The 17,380-nt window shown below is 35.6% G+C and overlaps 1 protein-coding gene across 1 annotated transcript in view; it reads left to right on the top strand.

The window, feature by feature from the left end:
• LOC134707307 (proto-oncogene tyrosine-protein kinase receptor Ret-like) overlaps positions 1-13,658 on the top strand; it is a 53,717-nt gene extending 40,059 nt beyond the window's left edge. Inside the window, exons 17-18 of the mRNA XM_063566954.1 lie at positions 9,752-9,845; positions 11,237-13,658. Coding sequence (XP_063423024.1) covers positions 9,752-9,845; positions 11,237-11,384 — 242 coding nt within the window. The 3' untranslated portion in view covers positions 11,385-13,658. The remainder of the gene's footprint in view (positions 1-9,751; positions 9,846-11,236) is intronic.
• The last annotated feature ends 3,722 nt before the right edge of the window (positions 13,659-17,380 follow it).

Genomic DNA, 17,380 nt, shown 5'->3' with positions numbered 1-17,380 from the left:
TTGATATTCATGTCAACACCGAAGTGCTGACTACTGGGCTGGTGATACCCTCGGGGACGAAACGTCCACCAGCAGTGGCATCGACCCAGTGGTGTAAATAGTTATCAAAAGTACCAGGATTATAATTTTATACGCCAGACGCGCGTTTCGTCTACATAAGACTCATCAGTGACGCTCAGATCAAAATAGTTAAAAAGCCAAACAAATACAAAGTTGAAGAGCATTGAGGACCCAAAATTCCTAAAAGTTGTGCCAAATACGGCTAAGGTAATCTACTCCTGGGGTAAGAAAATCCTTAGTTTTTCGAATAATTCAAAGTTTTGTAAACAGAAAATTTATAAAAATGACCATATAATTGATATTCATGTCAACACCGAAGTGCTGACTACTGGGCTGGTGATACCCTCGGGGACGAAACGTCCACCAGCAGTGGCATCGACCCAGTGGTGTAAATAGTTATCAAAAGTACCAGGATTATAATTTTATACGCCAGACGCGCGTTTCGTCTACATAAGACTCATCAGTGACGCTCAGATCAAAATAGTTAAAAAGCCAAACAAATACAAAGTTGAAGAGCATTGAGGACCCAAAATTCCTAAAAGTTGTGCCAAATACGGCTAAGGTAATCTACTCCTGGGGTAAGAAAATCCTTAGTTTTTCGAATAATTCAAAGTTTTGTAAACAGAAAATTTATAAAAATGACCATATAATTGATATTCATGTCAACACCGAAGTGCTGACTACTGGGCTGGTGATACCCTCGGGGACGAAACGTCCACCAGCAGTGGCATCGACCCAGTGGTGTAAATAGTTATCAAAAGTACCAGGATTATAATTTTATACGCCAGACGCGCGTTTCGTCTACATAAGACTCATCAGTGACGCTCAGATCAAAATAGTTAAAAAGCCAAACAAATACAAAGTTGAAGAGCATTGAGGACCCAAAATTCCTAAAAGTTGTGCCAAATACGGCTAAGGTAATCTACTCCTGGGGTAAGAAAATCCTTAGTTTTTCGAATAATTCAAAGTTTTGTAAACAGAAAATTTATAAAAATGACCATATAATTGATATTCATGTCAACACCGAAGTGCTGACTACTGGGCTGGTGATACCCTCGGGGACGAAACGTCCACCAGCAGTGGCATCGACCCAGTGGTGTAAATAGTTATCAAAAGTACCAGGATTATAATTTTATACGCCAGACGCGCGTTTCGTCTACATAAGACTCATCAGTGACGCTCAGATCAAAATAGTTAAAAAGCCAAACAAATACAAAGTTGAAGAGCATTGAGGACCCAAAATTCCTAAAAGTTGTGCCAAATACGGCTAAGGTAATCTACTCCTGGGGTAAGAAAATCCTTAGTTTTTCGAATAATTCAAAGTTTTGTAAACAGAAAATTTATAAAAATGACCATATAATTGATATTCATGTCAACACCGAAGTGCTGACTACTGGGCTGGTGATACCCTCGGGGACGAAACGTCCACCAGCAGTGGCATCGACCCAGTGGTGTAAATAGTTATCAAAAGTACCAGGATTATAATTTTATACGCCAGACGCGCGTTTCGTCTACATAAGACTCATCAGTGACGCTCAGATCAAAATAGTTAAAAAGCCAAACAAATACAAAGTTGAAGAGCATTGAGGACCCAAAATTCCTAAAAGTTGTGCCAAATACGGCTAAGGTAATCTACTCCTGGGGTAAGAAAATCCTTAGTTTTTCGAATAATTCAAAGTTTTGTAAACAGAAAATTTATAAAAATGACCATATAATTGATATTCATGTCAACAGCGAAGTGCTGACTACTGGGCTGGTGATACCCTCGGGGACGAAACGTCCACCAGCAGTGGCATCGACCCAGTGGTGTAAATAGTTATCAAAAGTACCAGGATTATAATTTTATACGCCAGACGCGCGTTTCGTCTACATAAGACTCATCAGTGACGCTCAGATCAAAATAGTTAAAAAGCCAAACAAATACAAAGTTGAAGAGCATTGAGGACCCAAAATTCCTAAAAGTTGTGCCAAATACGGCTAAGGTAATCTACTCCTGGGGTAAGAAAATCCTTAGTTTTTCGAATAATTCAAAGTTTTGTAAACAGAAAATTTATAAAAATGACCATATAATTGATATTCATGTCAACACCGAAGTGCTGACTACTGGGCTGGTGATACCCTCGGGGACGAAACGTCCACCAGCAGTGGCATCGACCCAGTGGTGTAAATAGTTATCAAAAGTACCAGGATTATAATTTTATACGCCAGACGCGCGTTTCGTCTACATAAGACTCATCAGTGACGCTCAGATCAAAATAGTTAAAAAGCCAAACAAATACAAAGTTGAAGAGCATTGAGGACCCAAAATTCCTAAAAGTTGTGCCAAATACGGCTAAGGTAATCTACTCCTGGGGTAAGAAAATCCTTAGTTTTTCGAATAATTCAAAGTTTTGTAAACAGAAAATTTATAAAAATGACCATATAATTGATATTCATGTCAACACCGAAGTGCTGACTACTGGGCTGGTGATACCCTCGGGGACGAAACGTCCACCAGCAGTGGCATCGACCCAGTGGTGTAAATAGTTATCAAAAGTACCAGGATTATAATTTTATACGCCAGACGCGCGTTTCGTCTACATAAGACTCATCAGTGACGCTCAGATCAAAATAGTTAAAAAGCCAAACAAATACAAAGTTGAAGAGCATTGAGGACCCAAAATTCCTAAAAGTTGTGCCAAATACGGCTAAGGTAATCTACTCCTGGGGTAAGAAAATCCTTAGTTTTTCGAATAATTCAAAGTTTTGTAAACAGAAAATTTATAAAAATGACCATATAATTGATATTCATGTCAACACCGAAGTGCTGACTACTGGGCTGGTGATACCCTCGGGGACGAAACGTCCACCAGCAGTGGCATCGACCCAGTGGTGTAAATAGTTATCAAAAGTACCAGGATTATAATTTTATACGCCAGACGCGCGTTTCGTCTACATAAGACTCATCAGTGACGCTCAGATCAAAATAGTTAAAAAGCCAAACAAATACAAAGTTGAAGAGCATTGAGGACCCAAAATTCCTAAAAGTTGTGCCAAATACGGCTAAGGTAATCTACTCCTGGGGTAAGAAAATCCTTAGTTTTTCGAATAATTCAAAGTTTTGTAAACAGAAAATTTATAAAAATGACCATATAATTGATATTCATGTCAACACCGAAGTGCTGACTACTGGGCTGGTGATACCCTCGGGGACGAAACGTCCACCAGCAGTGGCATCGACCCAGTGGTGTAAATAGTTATCAAAAGTACCAGGATTATAATTTTATACGCCAGACGCGCGTTTCGTCTACATAAGACTCATCAGTGACGCTCAGATCAAAATAGTTAAAAAGCCAAACAAATACAAAGTTGAAGAGCATTGAGGACCCAAAATTCCTAAAAGTTGTGCCAAATACGGCTAAGGTAATCTACTCCTGGGGTAAGAAAATCCTTAGTTTTTCGAATAATTCAAAGTTTTGTAAACAGAAAATTTATAAAAATGACCATATAATTGATATTCATGTCAACACCGAAGTGCTGACTACTGGGCTGGTGATACCCTCGGGGACGAAACGTCCACCAGCAGTGGCATCGACCCAGTGGTGTAAATAGTTATCAAAAGTACCAGGATTATAATTTTATACGCCAGACGCGCGTTTCGTCTACATAAGACTCATCAGTGACGCTCAGATCAAAATAGTTAAAAAGCCAAACAAATACAAAGTTGAAGAGCATTGAGGACCCAAAATTCCTAAAAGTTGTGCCAAATACGGCTAAGGTAATCTACTCCTGGGGTAAGAAAATCCTTAGTTTTTCGAATAATTCAAAGTTTTGTAAACAGAAAATTTATAAAAATGACCATATAATTGATATTCATGTCAACACCGAAGTGCTGACTACTGGGCTGGTGATACCCTCGGGGACGAAACGTCCACCAGCAGTGGCATCGACCCAGTGGTGTAAATAGTTATCAAAAGTACCAGGATTATAATTTTATACGCCAGACGCGCGTTTCGTCTACATAAGACTCATCAGTGACGCTCAGATCAAAATAGTTAAAAAGCCAAACAAATACAAAGTTGAAGAGCATTGAGGACCCAAAATTCCTAAAAGTTGTGCCAAATACGGCTAAGGTAATCTACTCCTGGGGTAAGAAAATCCTTAGTTTTTCGAATAATTCAAAGTTTTGTAAACAGAAAATTTATAAAAATGACCATATAATTGATATTCATGTCAACACCGAAGTGCTGACTACTGGGCTGGTGATACCCTCGGGGACGAAACGTCCACCAGCAGTGGCATCGACCCAGTGGTGTAAATAGTTATCAAAAGTACCAGGATTATAATTTTATACGCCAGACGCGCGTTTCGTCTACATAAGACTCATCAGTGACGCTCAGATCAAAATAGTTAAAAAGCCAAACAAATACAAAGTTGAAGAGCATTGAGGACCCAAAATTCCTAAAAGTTGTGCCAAATACGGCTAAGGTAATCTACTCCTGGGGTAAGAAAATCCTTAGTTTTTCGAATAATTCAAAGTTTTGTAAACAGAAAATTTATAAAAATGACCATATAATTGATATTCATGTCAACACCGAAGTGCTGACTACTGGGCTGGTGATACCCTCGGGGACGAAACGTCCACCAGCAGTGGCATCGACCCAGTGGTGTAAATAGTTATCAAAAGTACCAGGATTATAATTTTATACGCCAGACGCGCGTTTCGTCTACATAAGACTCATCAGTGACGCTCAGATCAAAATAGTTAAAAAGCCAAACAAATACAAAGTTGAAGAGCATTGAGGACCCAAAATTCCTAAAAGTTGTGCCAAATACGGCTAAGGTAATCTACTCCTGGGGTAAGAAAATCCTTAGTTTTTCGAATAATTCAAAGTTTTGTAAACAGAAAATTTATAAAAATGACCATATAATTGATATTCATGTCAACACCGAAGTGCTGACTACTGGGCTGGTGATACCCTCGGGGACGAAACGTCCACCAGCAGTGGCATCGACCCAGTGGTGTAAATAGTTATCAAAAGTACCAGGATTATAATTTTATACGCCAGACGCGCGTTTCGTCTACATAAGACTCATCAGTGACGCTCAGATCAAAATAGTTAAAAAGCCAAACAAATACAAAGTTGAAGAGCATTGAGGACCCAAAATTCCTAAAAGTTGTGCCAAATACGGCTAAGGTAATCTACTCCTGGGGTAAGAAAATCCTTAGTTTTTCGAATAATTCAAAGTTTTGTAAACAGAAAATTTATAAAAATGACCATATAATTGATATTCATGTCAACACCGAAGTGCTGACTACTGGGCTGGTGATACCCTCGGGGACGAAACGTCCACCAGCAGTGGCATCGACCCAGTGGTGTAAATAGTTATCAAAAGTACCAGGATTATAATTTTATACGCCAGACGCGCGTTTCGTCTACATAAGACTCATCAGTGACGCTCAGATCAAAATAGTTAAAAAGCCAAACAAATACAAAGTTGAAGAGCATTGAGGACCCAAAATTCCTAAAAGTTGTGCCAAATACGGCTAAGGTAATCTACTCCTGGGGTAAGAAAATCCTTAGTTTTTCGAATAATTCAAAGTTTTGTAAACAGAAAATTTATAAAAATGACCATATAATTGATATTCATGTCAACACCGAAGTGCTGACTACTGGGCTGGTGATACCCTCGGGGACGAAACGTCCACCAGCAGTGGCATCGACCCAGTGGTGTAAATAGTTATCAAAAGTACCAGGATTATAATTTTATACGCCAGACGCGCGTTTCGTCTACATAAGACTCATCAGTGACGCTCAGATCAAAATAGTTAAAAAGCCAAACAAATACAAAGTTGAAGAGCATTGAGGACCCAAAATTCCTAAAAGTTGTGCCAAATACGGCTAAGGTAATCTACTCCTGGGGTAAGAAAATCCTTAGTTTTTCGAATAATTCAAAGTTTTGTAAACAGAAAATTTATAAAAATGACCATATAATTGATATTCATGTCAACACCGAAGTGCTGACTACTGGGCTGGTGATACCCTCGGGGACGAAACGTCCACCAGCAGTGGCATCGACCCAGTGGTGTAAATAGTTATCAAAAGTACCAGGATTATAATTTTATACGCCAGACGCGCGTTTCGTCTACATAAGACTCATCAGTGACGCTCAGATCAAAATAGTTAAAAAGCCAAACAAATACAAAGTTGAAGAGCATTGAGGACCCAAAATTCCTAAAAGTTGTGCCAAATACGGCTAAGGTAATCTACTCCTGGGGTAAGAAAATCCTTAGTTTTTCGAATAATTCAAAGTTTTGTAAACAGAAAATTTATAAAAATGACCATATAATTGATATTCATGTCAACACCGAAGTGCTGACTACTGGGCTGGTGATACCCTCGGGGACGAAACGTCCACCAGCAGTGGCATCGACCCAGTGGTGTAAATAGTTATCAAAAGTACCAGGATTATAATTTTATACGCCAGACGCGCGTTTCGTCTACATAAGACTCATCAGTGACGCTCAGATCAAAATAGTTAAAAAGCCAAACAAATACAAAGTTGAAGAGCATTGAGGACCCAAAATTCCTAAAAGTTGTGCCAAATACGGCTAAGGTAATCTACTCCTGGGGTAAGAAAATCCTTAGTTTTTCGAATAATTCAAAGTTTTGTAAACAGAAAATTTATAAAAATGACCATATAATTGATATTCATGTCAACACCGAAGTGCTGACTACTGGGCTGGTGATACCCTCGGGGACGAAACGTCCACCAGCAGTGGCATCGACCCAGTGGTGTAAATAGTTATCAAAAGTACCAGGATTATAATTTTATACGCCAGACGCGCGTTTCGTCTACATAAGACTCATCAGTGACGCTCAGATCAAAATAGTTAAAAAGCCAAACAAATACAAAGTTGAAGAGCATTGAGGACCCAAAATTCCTAAAAGTTGTGCCAAATACGGCTAAGGTAATCTACTCCTGGGGTAAGAAAATCCTTAGTTTTTCGAATAATTCAAAGTTTTGTAAACAGAAAATTTATAAAAATGACCATATAATTGATATTCATGTCAACACCGAAGTGCTGACTACTGGGCTGGTGATACCCTCGGGGACGAAACGTCCACCAGCAGTGGCATCGACCCAGTGGTGTAAATAGTTATCAAAAGTACCAGGATTATAATTTTATACGCCAGACGCGCGTTTCGTCTACATAAGACTCATCAGTGACGCTCAGATCAAAATAGTTAAAAAGCCAAACAAATACAAAGTTGAAGAGCATTGAGGACCCAAAATTCCTAAAAGTTGTGCCAAATACGGCTAAGGTAATCTACTCCTGGGGTAAGAAAATCCTTAGTTTTTCGAATAATTCAAAGTTTTGTAAACAGAAAATTTATAAAAATGACCATATAATTGATATTCATGTCAACACCGAAGTGCTGACTACTGGGCTGGTGATACCCTCGGGGACGAAACGTCCACCAGCAGTGGCATCGACCCAGTGGTGTAAATAGTTATCAAAAGTACCAGGATTATAATTTTATACGCCAGACGCGCGTTTCGTCTACATAAGACTCATCAGTGACGCTCAGATCAAAATAGTTAAAAAGCCAAACAAATACAAAGTTGAAGAGCATTGAGGACCCAAAATTCCTAAAAGTTGTGCCAAATACGGCTAAGGTAATCTACTCCTGGGGTAAGAAAATCCTTAGTTTTTCGAATAATTCAAAGTTTTGTAAACAGAAAATTTATAAAAATGACCATATAATTGATATTCATGTCAACACCGAAGTGCTGACTACTGGGCTGGTGATACCCTCGGGGACGAAACGTCCACCAGCAGTGGCATCGACCCAGTGGTGTAAATAGTTATCAAAAGTACCAGGATTATAATTTTATACGCCAGACGCGCGTTTCGTCTACATAAGACTCATCAGTGACGCTCAGATCAAAATAGTTAAAAAGCCAAACAAATACAAAGTTGAAGAGCATTGAGGACCCAAAATTCCTAAAAGTTGTGCCAAATACGGCTAAGGTAATCTACTCCTGGGGTAAGAAAATCCTTAGTTTTTCGAATAATTCAAAGTTTTGTAAACAGAAAATTTATAAAAATGACCATATAATTGATATTCATGTCAACACCGAAGTGCTGACTACTGGGCTGGTGATACCCTCGGGGACGAAACGTCCACCAGCAGTGGCATCGACCCAGTGGTGTAAATAGTTATCAAAAGTACCAGGATTATAATTTTATACGCCAGACGCGCGTTTCGTCTACATAAGACTCATCAGTGACGCTCAGATCAAAATAGTTAAAAAGCCAAACAAATACAAAGTTGAAGAGCATTGAGGACCCAAAATTCCTAAAAGTTGTGCCAAATACGGCTAAGGTAATCTACTCCTGGGGTAAGAAAATCCTTAGTTTTTCGAATAATTCAAAGTTTTGTAAACAGAAAATTTATAAAAATGACCATATAATTGATATTCATGTCAACACCGAAGTGCTGACTACTGGGCTGGTGATACCCTCGGGGACGAAACGTCCACCAGCAGTGGCATCGACCCAGTGGTGTAAATAGTTATCAAAAGTACCAGGATTATAATTTTATACGCCAGACGCGCGTTTCGTCTACATAAGACTCATCAGTGACGCTCAGATCAAAATAGTTAAAAAGCCAAACAAATACAAAGTTGAAGAGCATTGAGGACCCAAAATTCCTAAAAGTTGTGCCAAATACGGCTAAGGTAATCTACTCCTGGGGTAAGAAAATCCTTAGTTTTTCGAATAATTCAAAGTTTTGTAAACAGAAAATTTATAAAAATGACCATATAATTGATATTCATGTCAACACCGAAGTGCTGACTACTGGGCTGGTGATACCCTCGGGGACGAAACGTCCACCAGCAGTGGCATCGACCCAGTGGTGTAAATAGTTATCAAAAGTACCAGGATTATAATTTTATACGCCAGACGCGCGTTTCGTCTACATAAGACTCATCAGTGACGCTCAGATCAAAATAGTTAAAAAGCCAAACAAATACAAAGTTGAAGAGCATTGAGGACCCAAAATTCCTAAAAGTTGTGCCAAATACGGCTAAGGTAATCTACTCCTGGGGTAAGAAAATCCTTAGTATTTCGAATAATTCAAAGTTTTGTAAACAGAAAATTTATAAAAATGACCATATAATTGATATTCATGTCAACACCGAAGTGCTGACTACTGGGCTGGTGATACCCTCGGGGACGAAACGTCCACCAGCAGTGGCATCGACCCAGTGGTGTAAATAGTTATCAAAAGTACCAGGATTATAATTTTATACGCCAGACGCGCGTTTCGTCTACATAAGACTCATCAGTGACGCTCAGATCAAAATAGTTAAAAAGCCAAACAAATACAAAGTTGAAGAGCATTGAGGACCCAAAATTCCTAAAAGTAGTAAGATCTTTTTCTCTGAGACTAGACTGTAGTGCAGACACGTCTTCATGATACCATGAAAATGAATTTACAAGCTAGTTTACATGAGTAGGTTGGGTAAAGCAAACGTTTTCCATAGAAACAAACTACCTACATAATGTACGGAAGTCCTTGAAAATCATGTATAACATTTAAAAAGTTTCTTTTCTATATATTATTATTTTGACTTCATGAATACCACACACCCACATTCTGTATGTACAGTGTAATAAGACAATATTCAATTTCTAAAGGTGAAACACCATACCCAGGCATACAAAACACAGACGTCCCTAGTGTGGTCAAACGTGGCACTAAAATGAAGAAGCCAGAACTATGTGATGATGCGTATGTACAATAAAGCACTTTATTCTATTTTCCATTCAATTTGTAAAATATTGTTTAAATTTTCATAAGAATGCAGTGCTGATTAATATTAGGCAGGGAAAGCGAAGGGACGCACATACCATAAGTATTTGCAAAAATTGCCTGCATAGTATACACTGTGTTTGCATAGAAAAAACATACTCTTTTTGAACTTCAAGTTGATGAAGTGCATCATTTACCTCAAAACTAACTTGAGATTAAAAAAACATATCAATGTTTACCAATGGTTTATTTTGCGACGATGTTTGAGTCAGAAAAGTTTTGTATAGAGTTTCGCAAACTTTTAGTGTAGAGCATACTAGTTGGTGTCTGCATGAAAAATAGATGTCGCTGGAAGTACAAGTCGTTATTTTGAAATACGAGTTATGTTGTGATTTGAATCATGTATATACCAACAAAATGCAAACTCAAATATTTTAAAATCAAAATCAGTGCTGACAATGTCATATAATTGTTTCATGTTCTATGAAAAATGGGATGGGGATCTAAACCCTAATTTGTCAAGAATAAAAATAGCTCACATTATAATGAACATAACTAAACTTTGAACTGGATATTTAACCATGACCAAAAAATCAGTTGACACTGACTGATGCACTTATTTGTGGAGGAGCAGAGAGACTTACGGGACAAACTGATCAGAACTTAAACATATCATCTTTCTGTCGTAGTCCAGCATTCAAAACAGAGAAAGACCACGTTGCTGGTATTTGTTTCACTCATATGAAAACATTCTAAATGTTGTCGATTCCTACTGGAATTGTAACAAATATAAATAAAACTGAATATTATTGAAATTGAACATATATATATATATATTTCATTCATATACATATCAACATTGAATGCACAAATTTTCCATTTCTGTATTCGAGCATTGCACTAGTTTCATGTTTTCCTCTGACCGTTAATGACGTCTTTACACTAACGAAATCCGTTGGATTTTGACTATGCACTTATTGATATTTATGATACTTGATTTTTTGTATAAGTTGTTATTGATTTTGGGCAAACTATCAGTAACAGGGAGTACAATTATATTCTTTTCGTTATGGGAATGTATAAATATCCTGACGTCCACTCTTAGGATTTTGTAGGATGTATGTGAGCTTTGTATCAACTGATGAGGTAAGCCCTTGTCAACTGTTGGTGAACCTTCAAACGTTTTAATATCTTGGAATGACAACATTTTTTTCTCTCAGTACAACTGGATGTGTCATGACCTGCACCTTTTTTACGGTCTCATTTTAAACTGATGGAGGTTTTGTTCATTTGAAACACGTGTCGGTCTAATAAAATCTGTATTTATATGCCTTTCTAGCGATGCCTTCATACAAAGTTATTTTTTATAGGTTTTACAAAATCATGCTGAAGTGTTGGCACTATGATCCACGTAAACGTTCAGGATTTGAACAAATCAAGCAAGAATTGACCAAGCTTTTTACAGAAGAAACTGGTGACGACGACTATTACATGTACTACAAAACAAACGAGGTCTGATAATTACCGGAGTCTGAATATCGTGTCAAGATATTTGTAGCAAACAAAAGCATCAATGAACAAATAATTATACCAGTTAGCAAAATGTTTAATATTTTGTTTTTAAATTAAGCTTCTGTTTAAAAGCTTTTTACTTTTGTATAAACTTGTATTTTGAAATTCGTTCATTTATTGTATGAACGCTCAGATCATTCGACAGAACTGATCGACAGAAATGCGGTAAATGATAGTGTGATAAATGTTTTTAGAGACATTCTTCTGAAAAGAAAATTATTTCCCAGTTTCAAAGTATTTATGTTTAAAAAAAAAGTATAAATTTAGATACACCTTTTTGTGCGAGATTTTCATATGTAGACTTACTTTATTTTGTTGGAATTAATACCTTGCTTCAAAAATTGCCAATAAGTTACTGCTTCTCAAAAAAAATCAAAATCCTCATCGTTTGTATCGGTTTTAATTATTTGAATCTGTACACAGGGATTCCTCCTAGTAACATCGTCATGTGTTCTTAACTTTTGGGAACATGTTTGGTAAAACATTATAATTGCTAAAATTTGTCTTTTTTATTAGACAATTATCTGATATATAAAGAAATTAACAAATGACATGAATTTTGCACATAGTTCTTTTTTTATATTTTTTTTTTATGTAAGCATGCTTTTGCTTTGCTTTTCTTTTTCATTTTAACTTTAAAGTTATTGATTTAAATCATATTAAGAACTATAACATTTATCAAGCATTCATTTTTTTTTTACCGGAACAGAAGAGTCAAGTTAGCATATATAGTAACCAGTCCTGGTTTATATCGTCTGTCTTCTTCCGTTTGTTTTTAAATCTTCATGTTTTAAAATTACGGGATATATATTAAACCAAAATGTGACGAGTATCATTCTTGTGGTATCTAGTTTAAACATTATGACCGACGACCCGGCCTTCAAATAAACATGGCAAACATGTCTACAATAATATTTATACGGGTGAACTGTTTGTCTTATCTTGAAAACTTCTATAGATGCTGAAAATCCGATAAAACAGGGAATGTTCAAATTTTATGATCTATCATCTGTCTATTAATATCAAAACCATCATATGACTTCAATCAAGAGTAATGTCCCATAATGATATATTCAGCATATGCCAAAAAGTACAACAAATTTTCTAATGACGGTTAGATATAAATAACAGGTAAGAAACATTAAAAAATACAAAAAAACACTAATTTAAAACATTACTTTTAAGATTAGAAAAAAACAAAAAATAGACGAATTGATACTTTGCAAAATTGTGTTGAAGTAAATAAAAAATCAAAAAGAACATGTATTGCTCGCCTTCATTGAAACAATAGCCACTGTTTTGTATAATTAATCATTAAAGTGCGACAACTTGGTAAAGGACTTTCCCTTTTCAATTTTCCTTTGAGTTCAGTGTTTTTGTGATTTTACTTTTCCCATAAAGAGTTAACAAAAAAATTGATAATTTTGACGTATTGGTACATTTTAACCTGCAAATTATTTGGGTATTTTTTTAAAAAGTTTTTATCCATGATTGATTATTAGTTTTTAAAATGTTTGGAAAAATAAAGATAATAATTATAAATCAGGACAATGGCTAAAAATAACGGTCTAATTTATCACAAAACAATTTACGTAAAACGATTTTGCAGACAAGAAACAACGACAGGCACTGAATTACAGGCTCCTGACTTGGAAAAGATGCATACAACATGGTGCCATGTTAGATTTTTGTGAGTGCTAACATCACCCATGGGGCGGTGTTAGATATGTTTGTTAGTGCTCAAACCTCCCCAGACCTGGAAAAATGGTACACCAGTATAAAATAAAACAAACTATAACAAGCAGCTGCAAAAGACTTACCTCAACAGATAAATTCAAATACTATCATATCGTCCTACAAAAATAATACAGTGTGGACGTGATCAGTACTTAAACATCCTCACAACAGAAAGCTAGTTCAATGCTAATAACAAATAATAAAAAAAATCTCATTTATCTAGACTAAAATATCCATCAGTGCATAGCCAACATAAAATAGGTCACTAGCACAATATGTAATTAATAGGAGTTGTTGTAGAGATTTTTATCCTTACGTTTGCTATTTTTTATTATTTATTCAATTATTTTGTTTTGTGTTGATGTAATAACGTATTATTTGTCAAAATTTCATTTCAATTATGAACGTCTATATTAAAAGGTTTATTTGTAAATGTGCTTTTTGTATTTTATGATTTTGAATAAATGAACTTGTTTTCCTCTATCTAGCTCTTTTTTGTTCGTCGTTTAGTAAAGCTCAGACTATGGCCTGAGCATACATCACTATGTTCATGGTGTACAATGTATGTATGTCTAATTTAAATATACATTAAACAATTTAAAGGTAAAAGATTAAGATGTATGGCTTATAATAACATAAATCAGATTAAAATTTTCAGAACAAAAGATTTGGATCACAGATAAATTCGAATACTATCGTATTTTGTCTTTTTTTGTTCGATTTCCAACTTATTTCCTCCCCAAACAAGTAGATATCTCTATTATAATAGCTATTTCACAGGAATCAAAAGACAAATTAACTTTCTTTGAATGATTATAAAAAAAAATCAAGTTTCTTTTCATAAATTATTTTTATACCAAAGGCCTTTTGTTTTTCATTTTCATGAATATATATTTTTTTCTAGAATTCAGTTTAATATATAAAAAAAGAACATGTAGTATCATTGCCAATGATACCAAATGACACAAAAAATAACAATTATAGATCACCGTCCGGCCTTCAGCAATGTGCAATGACCATACCATAGCGTCAGCTATAAAAGGCTCTGAATTGATAAATGTAGAATAATTCAAACGAGAAAACTATCGGCCTACTTTCAATACAAAAATTGAACGAAAAACACACCAACAAATGGCTAAAACTAATGGCCTAATTTATAACACAACAATTTACGAAAAACAATTTTGACAGACAAGAACAAACGACAACCACTGAATTACAGGCGCCTGACTTGGGACAGGCACATACATATAAAATATTGCGGGGTAAAACATGTAAGCGGGATCCAAACCATCCTCTAACCTGGGACTGTGGTGTAAAAGTACAACAAAAGAACAAACAATAATCAAAGTATTGAAGTACCAAATATCGGATAACCGGAAGTTCTTGTGGATGGTCCGACAAGCACTGGTCACAGAAAAAATCACATCTCTACACCTGAAAGTGAGGTTAATGTACAGATATATTTTGAGTTTGTTTTGTTTTGTGTTTTGTTTTTTTTTTTTTTGGGGGGGGGGGGGGGGGTTCGTGCGTGGATGATAAATTTTTGAAAGGGAATTTAGGTAAAGACTATTATATTGTAGTGATACAAATCAGTATAGTTACTTTGGATATTGTTATATATTATATTGATACTTTGCTATGGTTACAATCGTATCTTATGGACAGGACTCGACGTTTTGCTATAGCATCAGTACAATCTGACGATATCAAATTCGATTTTGGTGTACCGCAGGTCTTGGTCTTAGGGCCGAATCTATATTGTAAACCAGTAGGCGAAATTTGTAGGCGGCACGGAATGTCATATCATTCGTACGCAGACAATAGTTAGGTTTATCAAATCAGAAGACCGAAAGGAGACTAGTGCGATCTGTCCAAACGCCTAGAAAAATGTTTGTCTGATATTGGTGACTGGATGAGTGCCAACATGCTGAATCTTAATGAAGACAAGACATACTCAATAATCTTTGCACCAAAACATCAATTAAAGCATCTTTCAGATTTTCGTCTGACATTTGATGGAACAGTGTTAAGGTGGCTGGGGCGTCTTAATTAAAACTGACAGAATTTTTTGATAACTTGTCAAGATAAAGCTTTTATCATGCTTTTTTCAAAACTGTATTAAAAAGTATGGGTCACCGGACTTTTTTTCACGCTACAGGTTGCGCAAAATTGTCAGATTTTGTATAGATTATTCATGGAAAATTAAATTTTGTGTGATAAAACGAAAACGTACTATAAGAACTTTAAGATAAAATGTGAGAATATGGCTCTTATAACATGCTTTCAAATAAGCAAAAGAAAAAATGGGGTCACCGAACTTGTTTTCTTGCTACATATCAAAATAGGTAAATTCATAACACTTTCTATTGTAAAATTTACTTTATCGGAGTTATCTCCCCTTATTTGGCAAAGTTTGAAAAAATCTAATCAAACACAAACAAGGCGTTTTTACAAAATTACAACTGAAGTTATGTTAAAACACACAATTTTCTATATTTATATCAAAAGTCTTTTACATAATTTACATACAACTCTCAAAATTTGCACATTTCATCAAATATATCCACCAAAGATATCTGCTTATTTAAAATCCAAGATGGAGGAAGACACCCGAGCCATCTTAAGCAACGTTTCTTATGTGAAAAATCTTGGAATGTACTTTGATGAAACCATTAGTATGGAACATCAAGCCATTGTGATCACTAAGGCTTGTTTTTACCAAATTCGAAATATTAGTCGAATTCGATCTTTAATTTCAGTTGAAGCCTGTAAAACAGTGTGCTCCCTAGTTACATCAAGGCTGGACTATGGCAATGCATTGTTGTATGGTACTAACATTATCAGTAAATTACAGTGGGTCCAAAACACAGCGTTTGTTAACACAAAAGAAACAGGAAATTTGACTCAATAACGCCTGTTTAATATCGTAACACTGGTTACCAATACATTACCGTTGCCAATATAAACTTCTTTTATATTTGTACAAAGCACAGTACGGCAAGGCTCCTAGTTATCTTCAAAATTTAATTACGCCATACAAGCCAAGTAGATCCCTCAGGTGGGAAAATAGTATGCTCCTACATCCTCCAAAATGACGTTCGAACGAAAAGCTACGGTGAGAGGCGTTTTGACAAGGCTGCACCTACACTCTGGGCTAATTTGCCATCGTCTTTACGGAGTGTAAGTTCTTTAGATATTCTTAAAAAGCAACTCAAGACTAATTTATTTCGAACTACTTTTAAGGATTTCTTGTAGATTTTATATACTTTTTGTTGACTGCATTAGTTTTATATGTTCTCCTATTTATTTGTATTGTAGTCCTGTAATATTATGTTTTCAATGTTATATTTAACTTTGCCATTAAAGTGCGAGGTTTGACATGCCTTAAAACCAGGTTCAACCCACCACTTTTATTCCCCTTTAAAAGTGTCCTGTACCAAGTCAGGAAGATGGTCATTGTTATAATATTGTTCGTTTCTCTTTGTGATGCATTTTAACGTTGAGTCGTTTGTGTTTTCTCTTATTTTTGAGATATTGAGATAAGACGTGGCACGGTACTTGTCTATCCCAAATTCATGTATTTGGTTTTCATGTTACATTTGTTATTCTCGTGGTGTTTTGTCTGATGATTGGTCTGTTTCTGTGTGTGTTGCGTTTCGGTGTTGTGTCGTTGTTCTCCTCTTATACTTAATGCGTTTCGCTCGGTTTTGGTTTGTTACCCCGATTTTGTTTTTTGTCCATGGATTTATGAGTTTTGAACAGCGGTATACTACTGTTGCCTTTATTTAGACAGTTTTGTATATTAAAGGGTTAATGCATTTTTCATTTTTTTTTAAGTATCTTATAAATTTTTATATGCTTGTTTGATTGTGTTAAGATAGTGCTTTGTAATCTATGTTATATGTACTTTTGTATTTTTTATATTTTTTAATGTGAAGCGCTTAGAGTGATTTTTGTTATTATATATCATCGATTTGTATATCATTCCATTCTACTTTAGGTGGCTCCTAGGTATAAATCAATTTTTTTTTCTAAAATAGGATTTCGCTATATTATTATATAAATGAACTATTTCATATACTTAAAAGAAAAATGAAATAAAAAATGGGGTCACCGTTCATTTAAACTTACAATTGGCATCTGGAAGAAGCAAACATTTTTGTTGATGTCCGTTTTTTTCTGTTGAACTATAGGAGAAATAG

Source organism: Mytilus trossulus, chromosome 2 (assembly GCF_036588685.1).
Source record: "Mytilus trossulus isolate FHL-02 chromosome 2, PNRI_Mtr1.1.1.hap1, whole genome shotgun sequence".
Classification (NCBI taxonomy): Eukaryota; Metazoa; Mollusca; class Bivalvia; order Mytilida; family Mytilidae; genus Mytilus; species Mytilus trossulus.
The sequence above is the reverse complement of the archived record's forward strand: the minus strand, read 5'-3'. Positions and strand labels throughout refer to the sequence as shown.